Genomic DNA, 14,187 nt, shown 5'->3' with positions numbered 1-14,187 from the left:
TTGTTTCAGTATTTCTAAATTTGAAGAAAGATGCTGCTTTCTTTATGTGCTCCACAATTCTGATGATTTCCAAATCTATTTCTGTACAGAACTTCATTGTAAAAAGTATGTATTAATCATTGTGTGTGAAAAAGATTCTTCTTACCTGAGCATTATGTTCAACTAATGAGTGAACATGTACCTTCTGTGAAGAATTCATGGCTATGTGGTTATATAAATATTTTATTTGGGCTAATATTTTATAATTATGTCATAAATTTAACAGATTTTTGGGGGGGGGTTCTTTAATAAGTCAAACTTTATCTTAGTCATAACTTATTTTCCCACAGATGAAACATTAACCAAGACTTACTGGTTAATTGTTAAATATTATAATGCATACTTTAAGTGCTCACTTACTGATATAAATCATCTCAGTATCATATACAATAGTACCTCTTTACCTTGGCTCGTATTAGTTAGATTCACCTGGTAAGCTTTGAAAAAACATACATGGCCCCCACCTCAGACTAATTATATTGGGTGTTCTGGTGGGGGTGAAGCCTGGGTTAAGAGCCGGTGATCTGATCTATGCCAATAAAAGAGATCATCCAAAAATCCATGGACTGCATTGTATGTTTGTGTTTTTCTCCATTGTATGTTTCTCTTGGGCTAATAATTAAAGTCTTCTTACTTCTTTAGAACACTATGACTGTGGGAAACTAGAGAAGTGAGTGATAATTTAGAAGCCAAAGTATAGGTGAAAGTTAGTTTGGACTCAGAATTTTGCTGGGGATTGTTCTTATTTAAATAATTACTATTTAACTTCATTATAAATGACTGATACACTAGCTACAATATACAGTCGTTCATTTTTATCTTGGTGTGAAAAAGAAAAGTGTTTGTTGAATCCACAATTCTTGGCTCAAGCTTTATCTTTATTATTATAAAACATATGGTAAGGGAAAAAAAACACTTGGAAATAAGAAAATTCCTAGCTCTTGTATGGACTAATTATCCACTTACACTTAAACTCTCGAGTCTGTTGACTTATTTCTATGATAATTACAGCTAAGATTTATGAAGTGTGTGCCCTGGGACGAATATTTCAGTCTTCAAAGAAACCCCATTAGATGGGTAGTATTAATATCTGTATTGAAAAGAACAAAAAAGTAGTCCTGGAGAGTATAGCCTAAAATCATGTAGTCAATAAGCATAAAAATCTGGGGTTTGAACCAGGCACAGGAGACTTCAGAATGCAAGCTTCTGAAAATTACACTAGTGCTCCCATCCCACTGCTGAGTGTTATATTCTGCCTAGAGATGTTCATACTGAAAATTTTTACATGAGTGGCTGATGCAAATCCTTAACCCAGATCTTAAATTGTGTCTGTAAGACCAGATTTTTTTTCTTTTGATCTTTCACTTTATTCTTCCTCTTGGTTGAACTAGCTTTTCTCTCTCACTCATTGTGCTGTTTAATCATCATGAGTGCATACTGTTATTCCAATCATGCTTGGGAATTTTTTTCTTGTCATGGACCTCTAAGAAATGTGTATAGAGATAGGAAGAGTGAGGAAGTTGACACCACATGAGAACTCCATCAATGGGGTCCAAGTTCCAAGACAGACTTTGTTCATCATCATGATCTCAATGGCCAGAACAGTTCTTTATCCTAGTAGACACTCAGTGAGTATTTGTTGAATGAATGGATGGATGGGTGGGTTAGAAAGATTCTGAGTTGTGTTAGGGAAACTTTTCTTGTCACACCATAACCTGCTCTTCCCTTGGTCTGGCATCACATAGCTTGACCTGCCTGTGGGATCATCAGCCCTTGTGCACAGTGCTTCCCGGCTTTATGTCTGTGAACCATCAGCCTCCTCTCAGAACAGACTAGCCACAGCAATCAGGATGCCAATCTGTTTGTCACCATAATCACTTTGCTTGTCTCTTAAATGGTCTCCAGAAAAAAAAAAAAAAAAAACTTTACAAGAAGAGTTCCTGAAGAAAAATGTATTTGAAGTGAGGCATTAGGTTAGAAATTTCTAGAAAATTCTACCAACCTGTATTTTCTTTTTGAAAAATTGTATTTTTCACATGATTGTGATAGTGTGTTATTGCCTGGTTCTAGAGACTCTCTTAGCTGTCAGTTTTGGTTCTGAAGTCACTTTGAGATGTACTTGCTTATATTTACTATTGTTTGTGTTATGGATGCTAATGTGCTAACTTGTATTGTAGGTTTTTTGAGATGGTGAACACCATTACCGAAGAGAAGGGGAGAAGCACAGAGGAAGGAGACTGTGAAAGTGACTCGCTGGAGGTAATGACTTAGGTGTCCATCTACATTTAGAGTTCATTTTAAAACAAACTATTTGAAGCCTTACTGAGGCAGGAGGCAGGGTGTATGAAGGGTAGGAGACTGTCTGTAAGCTTTCCTTTAATGTTAAAAACAACTTCTGGAATCCCTTTCATAAAAAAGGGCTAAAAAGTTAACATCAGAGAATTTTTATTCCGCAGCACCAAGTGTTAGCATTTAACTTATCTGATAGCAAGTAACTATGCTTTATCTATGACAGTGTCAATGCATGGGCCATGGTGTCCTTACACATTTTCTATTCTCCTCTGAGATATGTGCAATTCAGACAAAGAAGATTCAGTGAAGATTCTGGTTGATGGCACGCTTGTGGCAGGCGTTAATATGCTACCCAGAGAACCCGAAACCATGAGAGATTAATGGAATTAAGAGAGGAGGGGATAACAATGACTTCAAATGTTGTTCTTTTCAACTGGAATCCTTTTACTAATGTCTGATGGACACAGATCACTATGGATACCTACTTTTATATCGTTTTTATTTTTATTTTTGTAGAGACTTGGTCTCATTATGTTGCCCAGACTGGTCTTGAATTCTTGGGCTCAAGCAATCCTCCTACCTCAGCCTCCCAAAGCACTACAATTACAGGCATGAGCCACTGCACCTCACTGCTGGTTACCTACTTTTAGTTTGTGTCCATTTTGTCTGCCATGTGTGCTGTGTGAAGAGGAGCCTTCCTCCACTGCAAGGACCAATGCTAGAGTGTGTCAAGAATGCTGACTCCAGCATCTTCAGTGTCTGAAGGATGACACTTCTCCAGGCTTGACACATGGCCACCATTTTCTCCAAGCTCTTCCCAGTGTTTGACTTGGGAGAGAACTCTGAATCCAAGTATCTTAGTCCACTGGGCTGCTATAACAAAATACCGTAAACAATGTGGCTTATAAATAGCAGACATTTATTTTCTTATAGTTCTGGAGGCTGGGAAGTCCAAGATCAAGGTGCTGGTAGATTCAGTGTCTGGTGAGGGCCTGTTCCTCATAGAAGGTGCCCTCTTGCTGTGTCCTTACATGATAGAAGAAGCTGACTAGCTCTCTGTGGTCTCTCTTACCAGGCCGCTAATGTTACTCTGCTCTGCCTTCAAGACCTAATCACCTCCCAAGGGCCTCACCTCCTAATAACCAGCACCTTGGGGTTATGATTTCAACATAGGAATTTGGAGAGGACACAAATACTCAGTTCATACCTCCAAGCCATACTGAAAATTATATTTTTAACGTTAAAGTAAAATTGAAGAAACTGTCGCTCACCAGTCTAATTGGCATACTTATTTATTAGATCACATTGATAATGTCATCTCATAAACTAAAATTTTTATAAAAACACTGAATTAGTAAGGTAACAGTTGAGAAAAAATTTTAATATAATCAATAGTTTGTTTTTTGAGACCAGCTCTTGCTCCGTTGCCCAGGCTGGAGTTGGAGTGCGGTGGCACAATCATGGCTCATTGTAGCCTCTTGACCTCCTGGGCTCAGCAATCCTCCCACTTCAGCCAGGGCATGCCACCACACCCAGCTAACTTTTTGTTGTTTGTTGTTTTGTTTCTGTTTTTGTTTTGGTGGAGATGGGATTTCACTTTGTTTTTTTGTTTTTTTTTTTTTTTTTGAGACGGAGTCTCGCTCTGTCGCCCAGGCTGGAGTGCAGTGGCCAGATCTCAGCTCACTGCAAGCTCCGCCTCCCGGGTTCCCGCCATTCTCCTGCCTCAGCCTCCCGAGTAGCTGGGACCACAGGCGCCGCCACCTCGCCCGGCTAATTTTTTGTGTTTTTTTTTTTTAGTAGAGACGGGGTTTTGCCGTGTTAGCCAGGATGGTCTCGATCTCCTGACCTTGTGATCCGCCCGTCTCGGCCTCCCAAAGTGCTGGGATTACAGGCTTGAGCCACCGCGCCCGGCCTGGGATTTCACTTTGTTGCCCAGGTTGGTCTTTTTTTTTTTTTTTTTTTTTTTTTTTTTTTTTTTTTTTTTTTTGGAGACGGAGTCTCACGCTGTCGCCCAGGCTGGAGTTCAGTGGCCGGATCTCAGCTCACTGCAAGCTCTGCCTCCCGGGTTCACGCCATTCTCCTGCCTCAGCCTCCCGAGTAGCTGGGACTACAGGCGCCTGCCACCTCGCCCGGCTAGTTTTTTGTATTTTTTAGTAGAGACGGGGTTTCACCGTGTTAGCCAGGATGGTCTCGATCTCCTGACCTCGTGATCCGCCCGTCTCGGCCTCCCAAAGTGCTGGGATTACAGGCTTGAGCCACCGCGCCCGGCTTCAGGTTGGTCTTGAACTCCTGGGCTCAAGCAATTCTCCCGCTTCAGCCTCCCAAAGTGCTGGGATTATAGGGATAAGCACCACATCTGGCCTATAATAATAGCCAGTTGTTAACTCTGCCTGTAGTTAAGTTCTATGATCATCTAGCAATTGTATAGCTTTAATATTTGGAGTTAAGCCTAAGGCTCTTTCATTAAAGTTGTAAAAAGATGACGGACCTAATTTGGAAAAAAAAATTCCTATGCATTAGCTTGCTGTCTATAGAAGTAATAGATGATAATACTTATTTATGTATGTTTTATATTTTACAGTTTTTTATTTCTTATTCAAGCGATTGTTAGGAATTAGCTTTCTTGACTCCTACTTCAGGGCTCGTTTGATTATACCTTGTTATCTCTGTTTCTGTGTTAAATTTTGCTTCAGTTGATACACAGCAGTTTGCCAAGGTAAAACTTAAAGAAATTGAAAATGAAACGATTCTATCAATAATGTAGAATTATGAAGGAGATGACTGGAAAATTTATAAAGTCTTCTGCAATGTTACAAATTTCTGGCTTTTTTTTTTTTTTTTTTTTAACCAGAGATAGCTATCCTTTGTTTCATACCCTCCTTTCAGGAATTAACTGCTTCTTACCAAAAATATGCATAGCCTAGCCAGGCTGTGGTAACCGTATTACACAAGGTTGGTCTTTATAACCGATTGAATCGATCGTTCACAGGCTCTACTCTGGGAACTATTCTAAAAACCATATGCATAGCTTAACACAGCTTTAATTGCCTTAGAATTTAGCTAGCTGATTTTTCTAAGCCCCAGGTTTCTATAATGTAAAGGAAGAAAGGGGTGAAAACTTTTCAAAGAGCTAGCAGGTGGACCCACTCCCAGATCCCCTATTCAGTATGCAGTAGTATATGGGGTGAGCTTTGTGAGAGACCCTCCCTAATTAGGCAATTCTATGCAAGCACTGGGAAACACTCTCACCAACTGAAGAAGGAGGGAAATGCTAAGGTTTCTTCCTAGTAATATCCAGAGGGTTTTAGTCAGTCTGCTGACCTCACAAAACACAGCTTGTATCATATTGCTCTGATTCATCAAAGTGCTCCTAACAGCCTTTTCAAGCAAGTTCAAGGATTCTATTTTAACATTAGAAAACATTCTGTCATGCCTGTAATCCCAGCACTTTGGGAGGCCGAGGTGGGTGGATCACGAAGTCAAGAGTTCGAGACCAGCCTGGCCAACATGACGAAACCCCGTCTCTACTAAAAATATGAAAAATTAGCTGGGCATGGTGGCAGGTGCTTGTAATCCCAGCTACTCGGGAGGCTGAGGCAGGAGAATCGCTTGAACCCGGGAAGCAGAGGTTGCAGTGAGCCAAGATTGTGCCACTGCACTTCAGCCTGGGTGACAAGAGTAAAACTCCATCTCAAAAAAAAAGAAAAGAAAACATTCTGAAGTCGGGTGTGGTGGCTCATGCCTGTAATCCCAGCACATTAGGAGGGTAAGGTTGGTGGATCACTTGAGGCCAGGAGTTTGAGACCAGCCTGGCCAACATGGTGAAACCCTGTCTCTACTTAGCTGATCGTGGTGGCGTGCACCTGTAGTTCCAGCTACTCAGGAGGCCAAGGCAAGAGAATCGCTTGAACCTGGGAAGTGGAGGTTGCAGTGAGCCGAGATCGCACCATGGCACTCCAGCCTGGGCTACAGAGTGAGACTTGGTCCCAAAAGAAAAAAAAGAAAAGAAAAGAAAACATTCTTACATTTCTATCCTTTGATTTCATTAGATTAATGTAAAATTTCTGACCCAGAATGGCTTCTACAGTATTCCCAATGGACTTTAGAGCCTGTAGGAAGAATTCAAGCAGACTGGCTTCAAGAGTCTTGGCTTAGTTTGCCATTGTGCCAGCTAGTGATATTGCTGATGTTTTTTGTGGGTGTTCTGTTAGCAAAACATGAATGAATGCATGTTTACAGGGATGCTCTGGACTGGAGGATGGTGAGATCCATCGTGGTTGTCCCTCTCCCTGAAGGTCCTTTTGTAGCCAGGGCACCTTTCCAATATGAATTATTAAGCCTTAACATGTATTTTTGCATAACTTATAACTCTCCATTATGTATTTGGTTACATTTCTTAGATGTTTTTAACATTCTTTATTAAAGTTATTTTATCAGCATCCTGCATATTTGATGTAAATGAATTCTTTGATTTCATTACCACAAACTGAACTCAAACTTCAGCCCATGAATAACAAACTAAAAATAATTCCTCCACTTCCAATTCTTTACAGTGGAAACAAGAAGAATTACTTTAGAGATCATCTTAACACAATGGTTAAGATTTGTATGCAGAATAATTATTTTCTGATGTTTACCTCAATTGAAGGTAGAATTAGAGTTGTTTCAATACATGTGTCAATTATCCTTGAAGCCTTTGGCTACCTCGGCCCAGAACAAAATAAAAATGTTGGCAAGGTCAGGAAATGCTACTTAATGTTTTTAACTTCACTTAGGGTGTTGTCAGCAGTCAGCAAACAGTAACTATTAATGTGGTTCTATAAACTACAAATGTGAAACTAATTCCTAGAATTTGAAAGACTTCTTAGAAGCCCAAAGCAGGAACTGTTTTTCATTCTGACTGGAACAATAAGGTTTATTTGAAGCAGTACAACTGTGAGAGGGATTCGGCTTCTTTCAGGTCACCAGCCCCTTCTTCCTTCTGATTCAAGCTAGATCTACTAAGAACTCCAGGCTGGGGTCAGGAGCCTTGGGCCCTGGTTCTGACTTTGCCAGCAGTCAGTTTCATAACCCCAGACAAAGTTCATACTCCTGCTGGGCTAAGATTACTTCATTCCTTAAGTTAGAGTTGAAAAGATGATTTTTTTTTTTTTTTTTTTTTTTGAGACAGAGTCTCGCTCTTCACCCAGGCTGGAGTGCAGTGGCATGATCTCGGCTCACTGCAACCTCCGCCGCCTGGGTTCAAGCAGTTCTTCCACCGCAGCCTCCTGAGTAGCTGGGATTACAGACACCCACCACCATGCCCAGCTAATTTTTGTATTTTTAGTAGAGACACGGTTTCACCATGTTGGCCAGGCTGGTCTTGAACTTCTGACCTCAGGTGATCTACCCGCCTTGGCCTCCCAAAGTGGTGGGATTACAGGTGTAAGCCACCGCGCCGGGCCAAGAGCAAGAAGATCTTTAATGTCATTTCCTACCTCTAATTTTTAAAATAATATCCAAGATTGGTATAAATTGTACAAGGTTATTTCAAACATAACGCAGTACCACTTCTCAGAGAAGGACTTTTCTGTCTTTTAACAGAAAGAAAATCTATTTCTTTTGATTCAAAGCTATGCTTTTTGACTCAAGGATGTATTTTGACATGGAAGGATCATGAACTCATATCTTAAGTAATTTAATATGTTATTATTATAATACGTTTATGTTGAAATCATCAAACAATTGATGAGAGTTAACCAGCCTTGGTCTCCATTGTTCTTCTTCCTGCCTTCCATGTCTTCATTAAGAGTAAAGGCATCTACCCAGTAACCCAAGCCAGTTTCCTGAGAAACCCCTCCCAATCCCCTCTTAATCCCTCATGCCCGTTCTTTCCTGCAGCCCCTTCATTTCATCTTCTCAGTCACTCCCCTGATCTCAGGTCTTCACCCTCTATCATAGCTTAACATGTCTCATGATTTGTCTCTGTTATCATCAGAGAAATCTCTCATACAGATTTAATCCTGTGACTCCCCAAATTAAAAACCTTTGATGCTTCTTTTTGTTTTTTGATACAGAGTCACACTCTGTTGCCCAGGCAGGAGAGCAGTGGTGCAATCTCGACTCGCTGCAATCTCCGCCTCCTGGGTTCAAGCAATTCTCCTGCCTCAGCCTCCTGAGTAGCTAGGACTACAGGCATGCACCACAATGCCCAGCTAATTTTTGTAATTTTAGTAGAGATGGAGTTTCACCATGTTGGCCAGGCTGGCTTTGAACTCCTGACCTCAAGTGATCCGTCCACTTGGGCCTCCCAAAGTGCTGGGATTACAGTCACCATGCCCAGCTGATGCTCCTTTTTGTAGAAGGAGGTATTTGCACCATACAACATTCTCACCCTTCTGGCTGTAGCTTCCCCTTTCCTTTCCACCCTGTGGTCCAGCGGTGCCAACCTCCTTTCCACTTTCCAGGTGGCCATGCTTCTCCGACCTCTGGGCTTCACATGCAGATGCCCAACCTCACAAGCTTTTCTGCCCAGTCCCACTTAGTGACCAAAGCCTTATTTTTTCAGATCCAGGTCCTGTGTCCTTTTCTCTTTGAATCATTTCTCAACTCCCCATCTTACTTTTTTCTCGTAGCATTTTGGCCCACTCCTCTGGCCTAGCTCTTCTCAATGCATTGTAATCTGGTAGCCAGCACTGGACTGGACTGTTAATGTCCCATGGCAGGATGGTGGCTTTATGCCCTTTTTAATCACATGAGCTCGCATGGTGCCAGGTGTCCAAGCAGAAGAGATTCAGTCTGAAGGGTCTGAAGCTGGGCAGTGACAAAACCAGAGTTGTTTTAATATTAGGTTGTAGCAATAATGGCAAAAACCACAATTACTTTTGTACCAACCTAATATCTCAAACTGGGAGGAGAGAGATATGGATGGGAGAAGGCCTCCAATCCATATGGACCTCTCTGCTTGAGCCCGAGAGGTCAAGGCTGCAGTGAGCTAGAATTGCGCCACTGCAGTCCAGCCTTGGTGACACAGCCAGCCCCTGTCTTAAAAAAAATAGAAAAAAAAAAGTGACATTATTTTCATTTGACTCAAATATCTGCAGGGTGATGAAAGACCTTACTGTTTTCTTTTCTGATGATTGGCCTCATATACCTTAGTAATTATGGTTTAGAATTTATTTTAGTCAGTTTGGAATCATCATGTAGAAAACTTTTTTTAACATCCTATTTCTATTTTTGTGCAGATATGAAACTGAATACCCAGTTACTTCCCTGACTGAGAAAATACATCACTTATAGTGTTGTATGATAGGAGTATCGATTCATTATTCATTCATTCATTCTGTTGGGAACAGGGAAAAACCTTTTTCTTCTACCAGCTTATGTTCAATGGTCGGGGGCCTGCAAATTAACTGACAAAAGACAAGTTAATAGGAGAACAGACAAACTTAATTCTTTTGTTTTGTTTTGCTTTTCATACAGAATCTCCCTCTGTCCCCCAGGCTGGAGTGCAGTGGTGCGATCTCGGCTCATTGCAGCCTTGATCTCTTGGGCTCAAGCGATCCTCCCACCTCAGCCTTCTGAGTAGCTGGGACTACAGGTGTGCACCACCACACCTGATTAATTTTTGTATTTTTTGTAGAGACAGGGTTTCACCATGTTGCCTAAGCTGGTCTTGAATTGCTGGTATCAAGCACTCTGCCTGCCTCAGTCTCCCAAAGTGCTGAGATTACAGACGTGGGCCACCGTGCCTAGCCAAAGTTTATTCATGTAGTCAATGCTAAGTCAATGAAAGAGACTTACACAAAGAATTGGCTCCCTAAACAGCTACAGTTGAGTGTTTATATATCATCTTAGTAAGAAAGAGGGTTAGGACTTTAAGAAAGTGAATGGTGGGGAACTAATGAGAAACAAGTGCGAGGAACAGAAAGTTTTGATGAGGTTTTGTTTATGCAACATCTCCTCTAGATGCAAGTGGTCCATCTCTCCTCTTTGGTCATTAACCTCCTGGAGGTTATATTTTAGGAGGCATTGCTTATGTCTGCAAAAGAAGTTTAGATCAGGATTTTTTCTGCTGCTGCTGTTTTTCTGATGTTTTCAGCCTAAAATCATCTTCTTCCACATCAGTGGGTCCAAGTGGATCTCACTAATGCACTCACATAGTTTTTGGACAGCTGTTGAGTGGAAGGCATGATTCCATGTACTGGAGAGACGGCAGAGAACAAAATGGAGAAAACTTCCTCCTCTCACTGAGCTTACATGCTCTCATCTAAGTCCTAATCGGGTTCAACTCCGCTTGGCTTCCGAGATCAGAAGAGATTGGACGCATTCAGGGTGGTATGGCTGTAGACTGAGCTTACTTTCTAATGAGAGATGGACAATAAACACAAATAAGTAAAATACCATCTATAGTATGTTTGATGGTGATCCGGGTTAAGGAGAATAATAAACCAGGGAAGGGTTCAGGAAGTTACAGAGTAGCAGGGACGTGTAATTTTAGACAGGAAGGCCTGGGAGGCTCATTAAGAAGGTAAGATTTAGGCCGGGTGTGGTGGCTCACACCTGTAATCCCAGCACTTTGGGAGGCCGAGGCGGGTGGATCATTTACTGAAATACAAAAATTAGCTGGGCATGGTGGCAAGAGCCTGTACTCCCAGCTACTCTGGAGGCTAAAGCAGGAGAATCGCTTGAACCTAGGCACTCCAGCCTGGGCGACAGAGTGAGACTCAAATAAATAAATAAATAAATAAATGAAGGTGAGATGTGAATACAGATATAAGGGAGGAGAGATCCATCACACTAGATATTTGCACCTGCAGTGTTTTTGGCATTCTATTAATGTTATCAGTAGTTACTAATGTTTTGGCATTTACATATTAAGAAGGCCATACAGACCGAACATTAACAAAGCTGCCATTGGAGTCTTCGAAGTGATTACTCACCTAACGTGGTTAAGCCCCCGCCGAAAGTGCATGGCTTTTTCTAAGGTAGTTGTTTCCCTCGAGAGTGCAAGGACTCAGTGAGTCACCACGTCGTTGTTTGGCCTTGTCAATATTGTCTTCCTACACTGATTCTCTTCCCACTACCGGTTTAGATTGTTCTGGGCAGACAGCAATAAAGAGATGATTCTAGAAAAATTCTCATGATTGGCTCAGAATGAAATTCTTGTTTCCCTTAGCAACAACCTGATTTGCTAACCTATTACCATAGAAATAGAATGTAAAATATATAAGCAATGTAATGTTATCTTTTAGTTTTTAAAACCCTCCTTTCCCCGCCCCCCACCACTGTTTTTTTCTGTATTTGTCGTTAACAGACCTTACCTTTCTTGGTTTGAGGTCCAGGCTCTCTTATACTATTTCTGGCCATTACATAGATAATTCTATATCCTTCTAGGCTGAACCAGTCTCTTGCGTCTTTTCAGCTTTCTTTCAAAACTACAATTTCAATTTCTATCTATATCTCGTCAGAATAGAAAGGGGAGATAGAAAAAGCAGCAATTACCCACAGAGATGGTTTTACTTAAATCACACTGCTCTTTTTACAAGTCCTTTTCATTTTTACTATCACCATTTTGCTCAACAGGAGTCAGCTTCTGTATCTAATACATAATCTTTTTAAAAAATAGTCTTCTGATGCCTTAGATTCCTAGGGGAAATGAAAACTGTAGCAGCCTCGTCGAGGTTTATGTATTCTTCACTGTTCTATGTAAGCATACCTGTTGTAGAGTTAGATCTGGTGGTGTACACCTGAGTCCTAGCTATTTGGGAGGATCACTTGAGCCCAGGACTTTGAGTCCAGCCTAGGTAACATAGCAAGACTCCATCTCTTTTAAAAAAAAAAAAAAAAAGTGCTGAGGATGATGGCTCCCACCTGTACTCCCAGCGCTTGGGAGGCCAAGGCAGGAGGATCAGTTGAGGCCAGGAGTTCAGGGCCGGCCTGGGCAACATAGCAAGACCATATCTCTACAAAAAATAGAAAAAATTAGCTGGACACAGTGGTGTACACCTGAAGTCCCAGCTGTTGAGAAGGCAGAAGTGGGAGGGTTGCTTGAACCCAGAAGTTCAAGGCTGCAATGAGCTATGATGGCACCACTGCACTCCGGCCTAGGCGACAGCAAAACACTCTTTAAAAAAGAAAAAAAAAAAAAAAGATTGTAAATGTATCTATTGGAAAAATGCTTTCACCCAAGAATAAACCAATAATGATTCTAAAGGTTTGGTTTTGGGATCTAGCTCTTTTTTAAAAAAGTGCTCATCACATTTTTCTATAACTTGATTAATTAATTAAACAAATAATTACTAAGCATCTACTACAAGCGACATGCTAAAACTGGGTTAGAGTAATTATGGATGAAGTCCCAATTCTCAAAGAGCTCAGTGTCCAGACGAGGATGACAGAGGCAGCCCTATGATCTTGAAGGGCATTGTCTTAGTCCATCCAGGCTGCTATAACAAAATGCCTTAGACTGGGTAATTTATACCCAACAGAAATGCATAGGTCACCGTTCCAGAGGCTGAGAAATCCAAGATCAAGGCACCAGCAGATTCAGTGTCTGGTGAGGGCCTACTTTCTCTAGATGGTACCTTCTGTGGGTGTTCACATGGCTGAAGGCTCAACCGGGCTCCCTCAAGCCTCTTTTATAAGGGGACTAATCCCGTTCATGTGGGCTCTAGCCTCATGACCTAATCACCTTCTAAAGGGCCTAACTCTTAATACATTGAGAATCGGTTTCAACATACAGATTTTGAGGGTGCTGGAGACGGGGGTACACAAACATTCAGACCGTAGCAGGCATTTATGCTGTGCTAAGGGGTTTGGATTTCATCCGGAAAGTAACAAGCTGCCAATAAAATAGATGCAGTGGCACTGACATGGAAAGCTCACGTGGAACTTTGGACTTTGGAAAGTTCACTGTCAACTTAGTGCAGAACAAATTGGGGAATGGAGCCACATGGAGGAGAAAAGCCTCTGAACTTTGTTTTGCAGAGAAGTGCTTCTGTGCTGCTTCTACAGAGATTCTGAGGCAATTGCAGTGAGAATAAGGAGTAAAATGGATTTGTGAGATTTTAAGAAGAAAAATCTGAGAACAGTTGACAATAAATTTGAAATATGGAGTAAGAGAAGGAAAAAAGCAAAATTCTAAGAGGACAGTGGCTACCAGATGTCTGCTTGAAAAAGCAAATGGATGTTCAATCTATATTAACAATATACTGTAATATCTTTATAATACTGGTGTTTGGAAACAAGTAGTGATCATTACCCTGTAAGCTCTTATTCTATGATAGGGTTTCCCTAGTGCATAGGTAGTGGAAAGGATACAAAATCTGGAATCTTACAAGCTGGTTTCAAATCACGACTCTGATATATTTTCACTGAAAAAAAAAATTCTGATCATTTGTAAATTGAAAGTAATCAGAAACCTACTATGACATTATGATAGTCAAGTGAGGTGGGTTATCGAAAGTTGTTTTTTTTTCCTTTAAAATTATAAAGCATTGTAGTGTAAAATGGTGGTGGTACTAGATTCAGTGTATAGGTTTCTAATCCTTTGAGAGGGCACATTGTCAAAGTTGAGCTTCTTTAGTGATGGTCCCTGCCCTACCTCCTGCTGACTGGGTCCCACTGGTAGAATTCCGGTGTGGCAGGCACAGCATTGCAAAAGTCTAGACCACAGGAATTGGGTGTGGAGACTTGGGCTCCTTCAGGTGGCATTGTTTGGATTATGCTTCCTGCCTCCTCACAGGAGCCCAGTTTTAACTCTGAGTTAGGGCATGTTGCTGAATGATCCCTGCTGCCTGTTCCTTCACTCTGACCACCTACCTGATCATCTGCCCTGGACCGAGACAGTCTTCAGCTTTACGTTAGGCAGCCAGA

At 41.3% G+C, this 14,187-nt stretch overlaps 1 protein-coding gene and 1 long non-coding RNA gene across 7 annotated transcripts in view; one reads left to right on the top strand and one right to left on the bottom strand.

Annotated features, from left to right (window-relative positions):
- The window catches only part of LOC105465676 (uncharacterized), a 48,868-nt gene extending 37,156 nt beyond the window's left edge, over nucleotides 1-11,712 (bottom strand). For both annotated transcript variants that reach the window (XR_011623409.1, XR_011623408.1), the window contains exons 1-2: nucleotides 11,634-11,712; nucleotides 11,253-11,410 (exon numbers count right to left, since the gene is read on the bottom strand). This is a non-coding gene — a long non-coding RNA (uncharacterized lncRNA). The remainder of the gene's footprint in view (nucleotides 1-11,252; nucleotides 11,411-11,633) is intronic.
- LOC105465677 (mitogen-activated protein kinase kinase kinase 5) overlaps nucleotides 1-14,187 on the top strand; it is a 243,220-nt gene that overhangs the window by 160,313 nt on the left and 68,720 nt on the right. For all 5 annotated transcript variants that reach the window (XM_011714252.3, XM_071096505.1, XM_011714250.3 and 2 more), the window contains 2 exons: nucleotides 10-105; nucleotides 2,217-2,298. In XM_011714252.3, coding sequence (XP_011712554.1) covers nucleotides 10-105; nucleotides 2,217-2,298 — 178 coding nt within the window. The remainder of the gene's footprint in view (nucleotides 1-9; nucleotides 106-2,216; nucleotides 2,299-14,187) is intronic.

Source organism: Macaca nemestrina, chromosome 5 (assembly GCF_043159975.1).
Source record: "Macaca nemestrina isolate mMacNem1 chromosome 5, mMacNem.hap1, whole genome shotgun sequence".
NCBI classification, from domain to species: Eukaryota; Metazoa; Chordata; class Mammalia; order Primates; family Cercopithecidae; genus Macaca; species Macaca nemestrina.
Note: the sequence above shows the minus strand (reverse complement) of the source record. Positions and strands in the feature narration are given on the sequence as shown.